Source organism: Falco punctatus, assembly GCF_963210335.1.
Source record: "Falco punctatus genome assembly, chromosome: 7".
Lineage (NCBI taxonomy): Eukaryota > Metazoa > Chordata > Aves > Falconiformes > Falconidae > Falco > Falco punctatus.
In genome coordinates this window covers 20,620,634-20,637,348 of record NC_137587.1, presented here as the reverse complement: position 1 = coordinate 20,637,348, position 16,715 = coordinate 20,620,634, and the positions used below count along the sequence as shown (strand labels likewise).

The 16,715-nt window shown below is 46.9% G+C and overlaps 1 protein-coding gene and 1 long non-coding RNA gene across 10 annotated transcripts in view; one reads left to right on the top strand and one right to left on the bottom strand.

Annotated features, from left to right (window-relative positions):
* Positions 1-16,715, bottom strand: part of RAD51B (RAD51 paralog B) — a 431,140-nt gene that overhangs the window by 14,149 nt on the left and 400,276 nt on the right. For 4 of the 7 annotated variants that reach the window (XR_013929636.1, XR_013929637.1, XR_013929638.1 and 1 more), the window contains exons 12-13: positions 9,353-15,747; positions 7,296-8,400 (exon numbers count right to left, since the gene is read on the bottom strand). Coding sequence is in view for 3 of the 7 variants with exons in the window: in XM_080396524.1 (XP_080252650.1) it covers positions 15,665-15,747 (83 nt within the window). In the remaining 4 variants the exon portion in view is untranslated. Of the gene's footprint in view, positions 1-1,639; positions 8,401-8,454; positions 15,748-16,715 lie in introns of those variants that run through there. The other 3 variants (XM_080396524.1, XM_080396532.1, XM_080396531.1) reach the window with 3 other exon arrangements.
* LOC308067544 overlaps positions 14,844-16,715 on the top strand; it is a 166,607-nt gene continuing 164,735 nt past the window's right edge. For 2 of the 3 annotated variants that reach the window (XR_013929645.1, XR_013929647.1), the window contains exon 1: positions 14,875-14,974. This is a non-coding gene — a long non-coding RNA (uncharacterized lncRNA). Of the gene's footprint in view, positions 14,975-16,715 lie in introns of all 3 variants that reach the window. The other variant, XR_013929646.1, reaches the window with a different exon arrangement.

The following is a 16,715-nucleotide window of genomic DNA, read 5'->3' as shown; positions in this document are numbered from 1 at the left end:
GAGATGGAACCATCTCCACCACTGTGGCTCACGCCTGACATTCACATCTATCTCAGCAGGTGAGTGAAGACCGCCTGAAGCAGCCCAGGCACTGGCAGGCTCAGTGTCCCCACACCCTCGCAGTGGGTTCAAGGCATACAAAATGAGCACCATTTTGCTGAAGCCTTTCTGGTGTTGACATGCCATGGTTGCACGTGAAGCCCAGCTGTGGGTCACCGCTTTGGGCAAATGGATGGAAGGGCGCAGGAGTGTGTGAGCTGAGGAGAAGGTGCTGGTATCTGATGGGTAGGTGGCCAGGAGTCACCAACCTTTTTATCCACCGACCTGTATACATGGTCTGCACAGGGCACCGGCGCCAGCACTGGCTCTGCTCCACCACCCCCACCCTGGCCCACCCTCTCCGAGCTCCCAGCCTGGCCAAGCAGCCACCAGCCCGTCCCCCTCCCACTACGAGAGCACCCCCCAGCACCCCCTTCCCTGCCGCCCGCCCCCCGCAGCGGCTGCCAGCCAGCCGCACCATTTATTTTGGAGGCCCACGCCAATCCCTCTGCCCTCGCACCCCTCGGTTTACAGTATCAAAGCCGCTTCCAGCTTGCGATAGCGGGGTGGCCGCCGTGTGACTCTGGCTTTGTGTAAATATTTTGCTTTCGCTGGAAGGAAATGTGACATACATTTGGGGTGGAAGTTATCCAGAGGCAGCGGCCTTGGGAGCCAAACCGCTGGGCAGCCCCTGCTGCAGTGGTCTTGAGGTACCAGCGCTGCCGAACACGCTGGACTTGCCCCCCGCTGCGCCCCGGCGGAGGTCGTACCGATTTGCCTGTCGGTGACAGAGCGAGTGCAGCTGGGGGTCAGTGTAGGGTGCCCCACGCACACCCCAGCAGCAAAGAGTGAGGGTGCCCGTGCTCTCTAGGCACGGCATGGCACAGCACAGCACAGTGTGGCACGGCACGGCTTGCCTGACCTGGCACACCTCCTCACGGGCAGCTGAGCACTAACACGAGAGCAGTCATGGTGGAGAGAGATGAGCACAACTGCTTTCCAAACTCCTGTGTGAGTTAAGAGCAAAGATGCCATCAGAAAAAAAATCACTTTGTGATTATTCTTGTTTCCTAAACCACATGACTGTGTAGGCAGCCATGGGTAAGGTGGTGGTCCCTGGCCTCCTGCTAACGGGCCTTGCCTTGCTCCGCAGACAGCCCAGTTTAAAGCCTGGATGGATTTTAAAAGCTGGGTGTTTGCTGTTGGTGATACTTGCGATTGCCTGCCTCAGTCTGCCTGGCTGTAGCAGTGTGGCTTGAAAAGGAATAGTAATACGATGCTTAAAGGCATACTATATGAAGTAGCTAGTGTTGCATTTTACATCTGATAAATATTAACTAATGGTATTTCAAAGTACAAAAGGTGCTGGCATCTCATGCATTGGCTGGAGAGAAATGTATCTCCCAGATTTAACCATAATCTTTCTGAATTATGCATTTGGCTTGGCCTGGCTGCTTACCCTCGAGTGGTGCCTGCTCGTTGGCGTTCCTCCCTTGCGTACCGAGGTGCCGACTTCCCGCAGTAGAGCTTGGCAGCCTACCTGGGGACTCAAAGAGCCAGACTATCCAGAATGGGCAAGCTGAACCAAGTCGAACATTTGGTTTTGGTAAGTATCCAGAAATTAAGGCACTAACCTGTTGAGGTTTTAGGCCGTGCCTAGGACCCGTCCTGATAAACCACTGTGAGCTTAATTATCAACCTTTGTTTCTCCAGACAGTAAAATTTGTTATGGAGAAAAATGCATGTGTGTTGGATTCACTTGTGAAAGGCTCGACAGTAGATAATTTAAAATCAAATTACAGTGACACAGTCTATCATTAAACCAAACCCAGAAGGTTCTCTTTCACAGGACAATGCTCCTCATGCACTAAAATAAAAGCTGAAGCAATTGCACAGTAATGCTCAGCCAGTCCACAAAACTGTAGGGAGGCACATTGACTTTTTAGGAAGATTCCCAGCAAATGTTAAACAAAGCCTGACGTTCCTAGTGCTGCTGCCCAGAATCAACGATTGGCTCCCCGGTATGTGCAGACATTTAAACAGCTCTTGCAGCAGCCACTGACACCATCATACTGAATCCTGCCTGGGAGACCTTAGAAATGAGTCACAGAGAGGGGAATTAACCCGTTACTTACAGCACACTGCCAGTGTGCTAAGCTGAAAAGCAGTGAAGGAAGGCAATGAAATAACAATTTACAAAATTGGAAATTTTCATTGGGTTAAGATATCTTTTTTAAAAATTAGAATATTTACATATATATTTGCATACATACACACGCATATACATGCACACCCTCTATGGCCAAAGAAAGAAACAGTAAGCTGTTGCAATCAAAGCACGTGCCACACAATCCTAAGCAGGGTGCTATGTTCATAGTAGAACATAATGTAGAAGAAAAAATTAGGGGGGAGACTTCAAAACACCCCAACCCCCTGAGCACACTATGGTGCTCTGGTGGCAGCAATCCCTCCCTGCTAGTTCTGATGTCCACAGCCGATTCTGAGAAGGGAGGAATGGCTCTGATGGGAGCTGTCATGTTGCGTCCATCCGAGGTCATCATGAGTCACCAAACTCATAATGCAGACCATTATTCCTTACCTTTTGGCTTTGTTCAAACTTGCACAACTACATTTTGCTAAATTAAATCACTCCCACATTTCCTACAATCTACAAACTTATTTTTAGTGTTAAACTCTCAACCTGCTGTAGCTATTTCTGATGTTGTGGTATATTGGCTAGCATGCCTATGGGTTACTTACTGTTTCAGTTTGATATTCAGAGTCGCACTGTTGTGCTGAGCAGTAGAGGCTATGGAAAGCACGTCTGTGGGAAACTGGGGGGCCCCCACACCTTAATGTGGGTCAGGCTGCTCTTACATGACTATATTCAGACTTGTAACTGGAAGTCATGCTGAAGCTTTTGCTTCAGGACTCAAGTTGACCTCCTAACTCTTTGAAATCACCACCAGCAGCAGGTTGGCCACCACCAGTGCCCTGCGAGGCACTTCCATGCTCCTCCAAAGAACCTCACACAGAAGAGCTGTGGAGAGACTTCTGGTGGTGGCAGCCTTCGGGTGTGCTGTACTATGCAGCGCCAGGGCTGCTGCCCCTCCTGAGAGCAGCCAGAGGGAAGGGGTCCTGGTGTCACAAGGCTGAGAGATGATCAGTGTCCGGCCAGCAAGGTGCAAGTTGAACTTACTGCCTCTACGGATATGAAATGCTGGGAAAGGGCAAAGGAGCTCACAGCCATGACAGGCAGGCTCAGTCCCCTGCCCAGACGACCTGTCTCCCATCACAGACTCTCTGTTTAACAACAGATTAACAGAATTCTTTTGAGCTTTTCTTGTGCTGAAAGGACATTGCCCAAAGCAGCTGAAAGGACAGCCTATGTATCCAATACTATAGCAGCTCTTTTTGGTCTGCTTTTCCTTTGACATTGTCTGGCGTAACCTCCCCTCACAATGTAAATGCATTCCTATTTAATGCAGTTGGTTTGGATGTGGGAGAAGGGTAAAGTGCCAGCCACCTAAAAGGCCAGCCAGAAGAGTTGCCACCTAAAAGATGAGCTGGCAGAGAGGTGATTTTAACTGACAATAAAAGCTGTTGAGAGTAGTTTGATTATTTTGGGATGGTGGTGTTGGCACCAAGAGCTCTGGACTCAGTAGAAACCACTAATTCAGCCGAGTACCAAAACTGGTGCCAGCTGTAGATAAACTTTGCTGCTCTTCTTGTAGTTTTCATCTAGCCTTGTCCTAGTCAGCCCCAGGACCTGCCTCCAGCAGCGCCTCATAAATAAAAACAGGCTAGGAGAGACTTGTGGTATGTTTCCTATGTATTTGCTTCAAACAAAGATGTATCTCACACCCAGAGTCCAAATTTGCTGTGGTTTTTATACCATCCTAAGTGTGCGTTGGGGCAGCCATCAACCTGAGCAGCTGGAGGAAACCTCCCCCTTGTTCAGAAATGTTCGTGCCTTGGGTTTTTTTGCTCTGAAAATCACAGATGTGGGGTTGCGGGGGGTGGTGGTGGTGTGTCTGCAAGTTGTGGCTCTGGATGCAACTTTCATCTCTATATAAATACCTGTGATGAAGCAGATGCTTAATTTTCTAAGCACAAAACTCTCCCATACCAAGATTTGTATTTCAAGAAGAGGAGAGACATAGACGTGGCATGTGTTTCTGAGCTAGAAAACATGAAAAGTTATGCACAACAAAGGAAGCATGGCACATTTGCTGAGAGGTAGCTGGGAGGGCTCTCCCCTTTCAATCACTCCCTCTGTCAACGGAAGAGATGCTTGAAGATTGCACCCATCTCGAAACCCTCATTTTCTTTTGCAGAATAAATAGGTTTTAGCCTGTTGCCTGCAGGGAAATGGTTTTGTAATGGAAGGAGCACCCTGCACTAAATCAACAAACAAGAGAATGGCTGTGTTTGTTTTTCCATGTACTGGAGGTGAAGGTGCAGCCATGCTGGGGTTTCTTTCACATCCTCTCCACTTGACACAGGGCAGGGGACAGGCACAGATACATGCAGAGCTGCACATCTACACGAAGTGAGCGTGTAACTGGAACAAAAGCTCTGGTCTCTGCCTTTCCCCCGCACGCATGCTGTGCCCTCCATGTCAAGGTGCAGGACTCTGGGCACACCTGGCACTCTCCCCCCAGGCTTTATTTTCATGAACGCTTTAAGCCAGCACTTGCCACCAAAGGGAGCTGCCTCGGTGTCCCACTGCCCCCCGGCTACCTGCTTCCACCCCTCAGCTCTTGTGCAATCACAGCGAAGTGCTTTATTTTGAACAAGCCGTGTTCCCCACTCCAGTTCGTTCTTGCACCCAGAGTTATCCTCATGTGCTTCTTTTGGCAGTGACGCTGGCTTATGTGGGCAGGGTGTGTGTGGCTCTCAGGCCTGGGGCAAGGGATGCCCTGGAGGCGAGGCAGGGTGGGGGCACGCTGGCCCCAGGGCATCTCTGGCTCCCTGTGTGTGTGGCAGGAGAGAAGAGCAGCAAGCACAGCTGAATTCACCAGCCAGAAGCAGTGATGCCGGTGGAGGTATCCAGTTAACATCCATTTATACATTCATAGAAGTGCGCTTTAATAGAGCTTATTTCACATAGGGTGGGTATTTTTGCTTATTGATTACAAATACAGAACTTCCAGTATAATTTTTGTCCATGTTATGTACACTTTGTTGGTACATCTGAAGGAGTGTGCCTGGCACTGGCACAGACTCAGTGCTGATTTGGAAAAAGAGAGTTATCTAGCCAGACAGGTTTTTTTTCCTCCCTTCAGATGCATTCCAGACAGTCAATTATTTGTAAGCATCTTGTCCACTTAGTCAGTGCACAGGGAGCATTTGCGAAGGCAGGGGCAGGAGCGGGTTGTTTTAATCTCGTCTTACAGAGAAGTATCTCCTTATCCATATATTCCTAGCATTTGAAATATTAGCTCCAAAACAGGCCTATGGCAGGAGTGAATACTTTCAGAGAGCATATGCTACAGGTAGCTACCCCTCTCCACGTCTAGGATACCTGACGCACAGTTGTATGCCCATGCGGGTTTATGTTTTTCATATATATTTCCTGTTGGCCCTCTTTGCTCCTAGCAGATAGAGACAGAGGCACTTCTGTGTGCATCTGTGTGCGTTCATGTATGCGTTAGGACAGGTCTCCTGTGCCTACACAAGTACTTGCAGACACATGCAGATATGCATGTGCCCATACAGACCCACATTACCAGTCACGTTTACATCTGCCTATATACATACCTATCCTGCCATGCAATCAACATATACACAAGTTTGCTGCAACAACCCAATTGCTTTTTTTCTCTCCTGAATTGCCAAATGCTGGAAGCCGCAGGCTAGCTATTGTGGTTACCCTGATTCCCAGGTTTCTTCTGCAGTTGGCGAGTAAGTGGCACTGCAAGTTTCCTAACAACTGGGATGAAGTTTTGTGTAAATCACCTTCTAGGCATTAGACTTTTCCCAGCAAAAGAGGGGGCGGGTGTTTAGAGGAGGGAGAGTTGCTCTCTTTGATGTGGGGATTAGTTCACATGTCAGTGTTATCCCCTTTTTTTTAATATGCTGTGATTTATAGAAGGGCGGCTATGAGAGATAGCCAAGGGGACACCCACGTGGGACTTACTGACAGACACCACCTCCCAGAAGATACCTGTAACTAAAGCAGCTGGCATCAACAGAAAGACTCCAATTGCAAAAAAAGAGAGCATTGTAAAAAGTAACCTGTTTTGCCTAACAAATGCTTCCAAAAATTAGGATGTGCTTTAATGCTTATGGAGCAGGAACTGGTTTTCCCAGCGGCAGAGGGGTAGTGTTTTTGTACATCCATAATAAATTATAAATGCTTTTTTCTTTTAAAAAAATTTTTCATTTATATTTTCCTCTTAGAGCACACATCACTAGTGAGAATGAGTGTGGCTCCAAAAATTATTATGCTTGCTTAAATGATTTAGCAATGAGACTGCTCCAGTCAAGAGTTTCTGTGTACTCCTGCATGAATCTTTTATCAGCGCTTTAGAAAACTTCACTTCACTCTTTGGTCAAAAGTTACACAGTTGTTTTGCAATCCAATCTTATGTCTATTAGTGTTGGAGGAAACCTTCCTTATGCTTTTCATGGGAACTGGATAAGGCTCTGACTTATTAGGCTAGAAGCCATATTCAGAATAGCTTTGCTTAGCATATCTGAATTGTTTTTAGGCTTACTGCTTTGTGGAGTGGAAGGCTGAGGGGCTGGCAAAGGAGACACTGATGGATACAATAAGAGAGACTTAACTAGCTTTTATTTAAAAATAGTCCGTACTAGTATTTTTTCAAATATCTATCCATCCTGGCCCTTTTAAATTCCTAGTATTTTTATTTATCCAGTTTTCTTTGAATGGAAGTTTGAGACATTCTAGTAAAGCAAGTATTTTCTTTTTTTTTTAATAGAAAACCCAGTTTCATTTCCAGCCAGATCAGCTCTTTGAGGCGATTCCCTGCATGGCTGCACTGTTGAAGGCAGTGGGGGCGACAAGACTGTGGCAGCACAGACTTCAGAATGAGCTGCTGTAAAACTTTACGCTAAATAAGCAGTTCTATCGTGTTGTAAACACAGAGGTAACACAGGGTCTTCTTTGGGTGTTTCCCCCAACTCCGCTTCCCAAACACCCAAAGCCCTGTACTCACCTTTGGTGCTGTCTGACGCGCGCGCTCCCCCCAGCACATCAGGGCAGCTCAGTGACTGCCTGGGCACCTTACCTTGGGGACAGAGAGAAGCCAAACCATTTCTTCACCACTACGTTTCCAACGGCCTCCCGCAATTCCCCTGCTATTGTCTTAGGCATAAAGAGGTCATTGTGTCACCCCCGAGGAACCCATGACTGCCGCTGACAACCAAAGCGTGACGCACGACGGGACGTGCCCCACACAAGTAGGCTTTGTACCCTGGGCGGTACAGTAAAGCAGCCACGTTCAAGTGTGGCCTCGCAGTGTGACTTCTCCCATCCCAGCCGGGGCTGCTCCATATGCTCTGACCCAAATGCTAATCAGCCTTCTGAAACCCCGCAGTGAAAGTGCAGACAAAAGCTCCTCTGGCACCTTCCCAAGCCATGCGGCGCCCCGGTCCAAGGCTCCCCTGAAGGTACGTCGTGGCAGCACGCAAGCACAAATGGGCACAGCACAGGCATGCAGGTGTGCCTGCGTATGCGCCGCCTCGGCTTGCTGCTTCTCTTTGTGTTCCACTGCAAAGTGACTAAATACAACACTTCTCAGAAACAGGCACAAAATAACGCATTACGTGCCCATGCTCCCTCTCCCCCCCCGACAGGTAACAGCACAGTAATTCAGTCCTGTTTCCTTTCACCCCGCCCGAAGCACGGCTGGGGATGGTGAGGGGTGTGTGGAAAGAGAAGGATGCCTTGGTGGACGGGAAACAATAACCCTTTCCACAGCCTGGGAAACATGCCACTCATGTTTCTGGCAAGGAAGGGTACTTAAGAGACATGGCACCTGCTGTGCTACTTATTCTTCTTCACAGATGGTCCACTGGGGCCAAAAATCAAAACCATTTTCTGCTTGTTTGTTTAAATTGTCAAAATATTGAACTGAATGAATGTCAAGTAGTATCCTGAAGACAATACTTCATAGAAGGAAAGAGAATTCGGTGATCACTGGGCTCCTGTTTCACTGCGCTTCCCAGAAATGGAAAATCCTCTTCTCTGGCCTCTTGGCCGTCATGTGGCAGGGTGGGCAATGCCAGCTGATCACAGGCACAGACACCACCACATCGCATTTTCTTCTACAAGCATGTTACCATTTGGGTGCTCAGAACTATCTCCATTCTCAACAGTCGTTGGAACCCCTCCTGAAGAGTTAAAGAAGTTTTTCCTTTAAATAAACAGGCAGTACCAGCAATACCCCAGTTTTTATGCATGTATTTGTTAATGTTTTTCAGTGGGAAACATCATTCCTCTATTATTCAGGTATGCTCTCATCTGGGAGAAGCAGGATTTCTCAAGTCTCCTGTTTGGATTGGGTTGGAAATACCCAATTTAAGCAAAGTATGTTAAACACCATATATACTAAAGAGTTAGACAAGTCACTTTTCAGTAGTTACATTTGAGCATAGAGACTGAGACTAGAACTCAAATTTTATGATTTTGGGGGCTTACAATTAAGAATTAAATAATGTAATAAAATACAAAACAAAGATCAAACAGCCAGCCAATCAAGCAGAACAGGCTTACACTTTTGAATGCATGAGCAAAGCAGAGAAATTGAAAAATACTGTCGATTTTATTTGGGATTTTTTTTGAAAGTTATGTTGGTAACGATGGAGATTAAAACAGAACAATATAAATAGACTGTAACTTAAAACTTTGCCATGGTCTTTTCACGTAAACCCACAAAAATGTGTGTATTTATGCTGGAGTTCATAACCAGCCTGCCATCTCCCCTCCAAAAAAAAGAACCAAAACTGAAGCCAAATGGTCACTTTGATTATCCAACTGTTTGCTCGAAGGTGTAACTGGCACATCTTTCTGTGGGCCATGTGAAACCCAGATGAACACTGGGCCCTGACAGCCAGACACAATTCCTGTGCTTTCTAAAGCCAAGCTGCAATTTGTGAATTGAATGTCACATGCATGAAATCCTATATGGAGCATCAGGTGGAGAACAAGAATTCTTTCTGCAGGAGACACCTGCACTCCCTCGCATTACAGTGACAGCAAGGAAATGACTGTCACTGCTGATATATAAGAAACAGCTTTTGAAAATTTCTGCTTTTCAACCATATTTAATGAAAAAACACTTACATTTGAGATTCTCCAAAAGCATGTGTTTTCTCTGATGTCTCACAAGTAGGAGGGACGTGAAAGAAAAGATACTGTCATTTTCACAATTTTTGTGATTTATCAAATACCTGCATTGTTATTTAGAATTTGGTAATGGAAAGCTTTAGGGAAAAGACTGTATTTTCTTTTTGATTCCTTAGTAACAAGCATACTGGCAATGTCCAGTGAAGGTTAAAATGATACTCGGTCATAGCTGTGTACCTTGTATACAGGCTTTAAGAAGTGTTTTCCATATCCTACCAAAGCAATTAACCATTAGTACAGCTGTTGGGCTAGAGAAAATGAGGCAACAGCAATATGTGTTTGGTTGGAAAGCAGCAGTTCTTTTTTTTTCTTCAGGTCTAAATGGCAGCCTTGTCAGACTTTCACTTGGCCCCACTGCTTGCATTTACAGTTTAGGAGAGAACTCAAAGACTCTGGAAATGCTGCAGCTGAGTGGGCCACCTTCTTAGCACCCTGCCCGGTGCAGAAGCACCTGATTAGGAAAACACTGCAGGGGATTCACGGGAACAGGGGCTGGGGTCAGGAGAAAGTGTTAAACCTTTGCATGTAACTTTTCATGTGACTGGGCTGGCAGTCCACTGACCGTGGGCTCCATTGGCAGGCAGTGGCATGTGGAGACCTGGGAATTATTATATGGGATTGGGAGAGAATGCCAGCAATGTGCACAGGGCTTGGGGGTAAGATGAAAGGCAAACGCCACTCAATGAATGAATTCAGAAATATGCGTGCAATTTGTGAATGACTACTTTCCCTTTGCTGAACCTGCACACGAGTTTCTACAGTCGCTGCTGAAAGCCTCACAATACTGTCCCACAGCTGAGAAGGTCCACGTCGGCCCCCTCGGCTCTGCCAGCCCATCTGCTGTCCCCAGCACTTGCCACTGCACGGGTGCAGGCCATGTGGCCGTTAGGTGAAAGATGCTACCAGCAGCAAGAAGAGTACTGTTTCGGCACGCCGTGCATGAAGCTCCACGCCAAGGCACCCACGAGGCTCCTCGGGAGCAGAGCAGGGTGCAGCTCTTCTGCATGCGGCAGCTCCCACTGGTGGTGGCAATGCCGTGGGGCCCTGGCACACTCACGGCTGAGTGTGAGAGGGAAACATTAAGTGTTGCCGATTCAGCAATCTGGACCAAGCAGCACCGAGAGAGCCCATCGGCTGCGGGGCAGAGCTCAGGCAGTGCTGCCTCCATCGGTGCCATGGTGGTTGGGGCTCACCTGCCTGGTGGCTGGCCTCCCGAGGCGGCTGCTGCAGTCAGGGGCGTGCGGGCACGTGCTTCGAAAGTGCACGTAGGGAGAGCAACTTGCTGCCTCCCCACGGCATGTAATTTTGGAAAGATGGGAGCAGGGCATTTGCCGTCTAGAAACGGTGTCCCTGCAGCTCCTCACTTGGCAGAGTAGAACCATCTTTTATTATCCTTTGGGGCTACAGCTACAAACAAAAAATGCTTTCATTTCATTTTGGCGGCAGCTCAGGTTGTGTGTGCTCTGGCTGCTTCCTTAATTACAGTGGTTGTTGACAACTTCTTCTGATAGAGACCCTCTCTTTGAGCAGTCCTCCCACTCCCTCACTTCTTTTTTTGCAATCTGAACACATAACAAACTGGGACAATGCTCTCTAAAAATAAGCTCACTGTAATGCAGTGATTCCCGTGCCACAGTTATGCTGTGTTCCTCTCTTCTGTCCTCTCAGTTTGTGCTGCTGCTGTTTATTTCCTCTTTCTGGCTATAAGATGTTTTATTTATTAGCGCTGGATTTCCTGTTGCCTGCAGCTGCCCGTACTTTACTCCCTTCAGCACACTTTGCTGTTCAAGCCAGTCTGCAGGTTTGTGAGCCCACTGACTGAGGTGCTCTCAGTAAGTTTGCTTGGTGGTTGTATTAAGCAACGCTTGACAAAGAGGCGGACTTGCATGGCAGGCTGGGCATACAAAAACCCCAAACAACCCAAAAGCTGACATGGGGACCCCTCACAGGCATAGGATGGGTCCCTTTTTTATGACTTACTGATGCAGAGATTATGCTTCTTCAGATGGCAGGAACACCTCTGGTTTTGCTTGCACGTACTACACCAAAGGGAGGAAGTCAGCTCTTCGAACTGTATGCGGTCTGCAGGTCTGACAGATGAGGGGTTAAACATTTGCAATTATTTATATTTCAGACTGTGGGCTGCATCGTGGTAGAAACATCATGTGGACTTTCCACACGTGAGGTTCGTGAATGACTTCCCTGACCTTCTGTGGACATTCAACATTCTCGTAGTAAACACAAAGCTTGCTTATACGGAAAGTGAGATCATGAAGGGGAAAAAATTGCTTCGCTGCTTTGAATGTGATTTCTCTGCTGGGAGGAAGGAGGAGGTACAAGCTCAACACTGTATTATCAGCAAGGCCAGTTGGAAAAGTTCACTTATCTGCACTGGGGAGCAGTGCTTCATCTAATTCTCTGTTGTCCGATACGGATTTGGTACCATTTCAAGTGGCACAGAATAAGGTTGAAGTAGCAACTAATGGTAATATTCTCTCCCTTGTGTTTTATGTGTGAGGGGCTGCCCTAATTTTCTCATCTTTCTTTCTGTTTGGTGGGGATTTGGGGCCTGAAAAGTGAGTAATGACAGCTAAGGGTGAAGTGAACCCCAGGGCATGGAGGCAGCTATGGCGTGTTTTACTGCGATGCAGCTGTAGCCCTGTCAGGATGTGATCCTCTCAGCTGCTGTTCATGGAGGGCAGTTGCTGGCGAAGAAGCACTGCAGGTGCAGCACCATTAGACACTTTTTCCTTTGTGTCAGATGTTCAAGAGCCGCCCAGGAACATTAAATAAGGAACAGTCATCTGACATCTTCCAGGTAAGGTGGAAACGGGAGATCCTGAGCGTTTGAATTATGAAAGATCCCAGTGTGTTACCTGCAAGCCAGCGTTTTAACCCCAGCGTCCTGGCCAAATTCCAGCTCTGCTAATTACATCCTGCCTATGTGAAAATTCCCCTGTGTTCATACACTGCTTTCTTCCCTGCTTGTTTTCAGCAGCTGCGTGGAGTTGCCAGGCATGGTGAAGTGCTTGCCATGTTCCACCTCTGGCCTGGCTGCCTTTCAGCGGGGTATGAAATGAGCACTGTGCACAGCATTTGCAGCGAGCCTGGATCCTCTGCAGGGAAGGGTGCTACAGAGGCGTACCCAAGGACCAGCACTGGGGCCTTGTCGTAGAAGGTAGCAGCTTGAAGAGGCCAAAGGCATCGGTGCCAGGGTACACTGCAGGCTGCAACGGAGACAGGAGGAGGCTGCTGCACTGTGATAGATCTTTCTCCCAGCATCTCTCATCTTCAAGGGCTGGAATAGTCGGTACACACTGATCTGGTTTTGGGGGCTGACTGACTTCAGGGTTATTTGCACAGCGGGAGAAGCTCTCAGTCCTGTTCACACCAGCTACCATCAATACATCTCCAGCTTTTGCACGTCTGGTTATTCACTGGTGTGGACAAGGGAAGCTAAGGGAAAAGAAATAATTCAAAACCTTTAAATCTATAGATTTGTTTCCTTCTTTTCCACTGCATGACTCATGTGCACTTGCTTTTTGCTCAGCCCTGTTGGAAACAACTCTCTTCACTGACCATTAATCCCCCTGGTAAAAACCTGACTCATACCACTGGAGAGGAACTGGCTGATGGATTAGCCCTCTCTTCTGATGAGGTGAGAGAGATGGCTGCAGCAGTAGTTATAGGATTCTGATAATAAGAAGCAGTAAGAAATGCAGGTCACATACAGAAGGATAATGAAATCACGTATATTCAATACAGGAGTGACTCATTGGCTCATCTGTCCAATTTTCTTGTCAGCCAAGTTCTCTCTTTGATTATGGCATTTTTACCACAGTCCCATCTGAACATTATATGGAATCACATATAAAAATGTTTGAGGTTGCTCCCGATAGTACACCAACTCCACTGCCAGCCGTGGAGCCAGAACATGCTCAAGGCAGACAGAGCAGTGACTCTCCCAACCCCCAACCCCCACCCCCCCTCACATCCCCCTGTCCCTTTCTGATCTTTTCAACATCTTAATCCCATGGGACAGCAGCTGTGAGTAGTCTCTCTGTTCCAAGGGGAAAAAGCCCAAGGTTATCTCAACATGTGATGCCAGCATGTTTAAGTATATCCCAGAAGGGAAAGTACAGCAACCTTGAAAAGAGAGGGAAAGTGTGTTATCTGTGGCGTAAGGTAGAAAGCCAAAGCTCAAAGACCCACATCCTCTTGCCATGCTGCCCATGTGACTTCAGGCAAGGCATAACTTTCTTAGCCTCATTAGCCCCGTCTTTGTATTTAGTACTTGCTTTACAACACTGAGAAGAAAGGGATTAAGCTTTAATTCATTAATGTTTGTAAAACATTTTAGAACTTGAATGGAAATTTCCCAGGTAGCGCAGAGAGCATTAAAAAGCTTATCTCCCTCTTCAACTGCCTGTGGTCCTGCAACATGAGAGTGAAACAGTGCTTCCATTTTGGTGCTTATAGCAATAAAAGAATGTACCCTCCAGCTTCCCCTCTCTATCCTTCCGTGTTTTTTAAAAAAGGGAGAGGCAACAATGAGAAATTTTAGTCTAAACAGAGTACAGTTGCTCCCTGGAGACTCGAATGCATCTCAGTGGAATTTTCCCTGCCTTCAGCCTTTTGTGCTTCTGAAAGGTCCTGGAACTAGGCATGTGACTGTAAGAGCAAAAAACACTCCTGTGTCTGAGTGCTCTACCAAATATTTACCAGATACCCAGATAAAATGGCTACAGCCAGTTCAGCAGGGTTGGACTGAATGGCCAGTAATGCAGTACTGTCAAGAAGAAAATATAAACTTCAGTTAAAACAGAATCAAAATTAAATTTTACAAAGGTCCCTTCAAAGCACAAAACTGGTAACACTGAAGCTGGAGAACTGCTCTTCCCCAGGGTGAAACGTATTAGCTTTTAGAAGTAGCTTATTGAAATGGAGTAGCTTCCTTCTTGCGATGGAAACTTCCTTGTTAGAGGAGAGCCCAAAGCTGTCTGAGCGGGTAGGTAAGTAGATAGCTGCAGAGCAGCCTTCTCCGTGCCATCCTGTTGGGCGGCTGGGAGTGATGTGACATAAGCTTCCACATCCCATCAGCTTCCCAGTCTCTAGCACTGCCACCTTAAGGCTGGGCAATACTTTTCAATAGGGGCCACATGCTCCTCAGCAACTCCCTCCTCGCCCAGAGCCTGCCTAGCGAACAGCCGGCAGCAACCTGCCCACCGCAGTACCGAAGGTGGCCCCCACCGCAGCTGGTTTCCTTGCTGGGCTCCCTACAGCCATTTCGGCAGCACTCCAGACCTCACATATTTCTGTACTGGTTACTCTGCTTTTCAAGAGGTTGCTCAGGGGGGCTTTCCCTGTGACTGCAGAGGACAGAACCAGCCTCTCAGGTCAATGGCGACTGCATCGGCCGTCGGCACTGACTGAACCCAGCCATGGCTTTCCCTTAGGCATGGAGGCTTGAGAGCCAGGAACAACGTGATCCTGATCACAGCACAGCCAGCGATGCCTTCAGCGGCCTTGAGCAAGTCATACATTCTCTAAATCTGTAAGGTGAGTAAATAGTTCTGCGGTTTGCAGTCATGTTGTGATTACTCTAAAAGTGCTTTGAAGACAGAGGAAGCTAAGCAGCTGTAATACACATCGATCTTCCCACCATCTGGATCGCTACCTGTTCTCCTTCCATTCTGAACTGCCAGAGCCTGGCTATTAGTAACTCTGTTACAATACCTCATTTTCACGTGAGTTACAGGAATAAGAGCTCACTGAACTATTGCTTCTTAATGAAGCCAATGAATGGCTTTATCATTTCTCATAAAAAGCAGAAGCAAACATTTTGCTATGTTACGGGCTGTGCGCACCAGGCACTCTTGTGTGTTTGACTGTCGGTTCCCCCAGATTGGTGAGGTGATGGGCTGAATTAGGAAGGCATGTGTGGCCTATGCTTCTTCAATAGCATGTGTGTTGTTCAGAGGCTTTTATTACTATGTCACTTACCCTGAACAAAATACAGGATTTTTATAACTTCAGAGTTAAGTATGGCCCCACACATACAAAGAACAGTGCTTGGTTTTAAGGTTAGTCTTTACAGAGACAAAAGAAGAAAAATGCTCACTATCTGCTTCACCAGGTTTCTGAAAAACAGTGTTGTCATTCATTCATTTCTTAGTGGAGGTTTCATTTGTCCTTTCTACAGATTGGATGTATTGCTCAGTCTCACCAGTAGTGCTGTGTAAAGCAGCATCAAGTATCTTTCAAGGCAGTATTCCTCACTCGTATGGTCTGCAGGGCAGGATCGGTTCCTTCCCAGGTTTGATCCTCTCCATCTGAAACGCACAATAAGGACAGACACCTCAATACCAACATGTCAGAATGAGATCACAGTTACCATTTCCTGCAGCAAACAACCACTTGGAAACCTGATGACTCCATGAAACAAATCAAAGTAATTAGTTCAGTATGAACTGATTCCACAGAGTTGCTGAAAATTGATTACTTTACATGTAATGATCCTCTTTCTGCTGCCTGCCTGGCTGTCCTTCTAGTTTCCAGTGTCCAGGCTCTCCTCATTCTGGGTGGCCCAGTTTTGGATGCTACTTCTGTGCCTTGAAGCCAAACCTTAGACTAGTGCAGGCCCCTCTGCTGTCCTTCGGTAGAGCTCTCCAAAGGCCAACATACACTTGCTGAGGACCTTTGCATCACCCAGATTTTCCAATAAACCTGTTTTTTGGAAGCCAGTGCCTATGAACAGAAAATGGGATGTGCAAGAGGACTGACATTCTCTACCACAGCTTATTTTCTACAATTTAAACACATTTCCTAGAGTTAAATGGAGCACAGCTTATACCAATATATTTTCCAACTATTAGAAAATCGCCTTGGATTCAGATAAAATATTATGGCTCCACCCTCTATGCTTTACTAATACCTAGGCTGAGAGCACAGCCTGCTTTCTAACCAGTATGAGCTGCTCCTCTTCTAATCTTAGTACCATGTCAGTGCCAGCCTGTAAAGCACTTTGGGATGAAGTTTTCTACGTAAATACAGGATATTATATTACTGTGATTAGACACTTCATGTAGAAAATGGACTGTTGTTTGTGAGAGGAGATATTAAAAAACAAAATTAAAGCCTTCCTGACCAACCCTGCAAGCTGATGCAAAGAACACAAGCTGAAGAAATATACGCTGTTATCAGGACCAAAATATCCAACAAACTAATGAATAATCGGTCAGATCATGTAACATCCTCATGTCTGCTGCTGTTAACTGTGTTGCAAGGTGTCCCAGGCCTA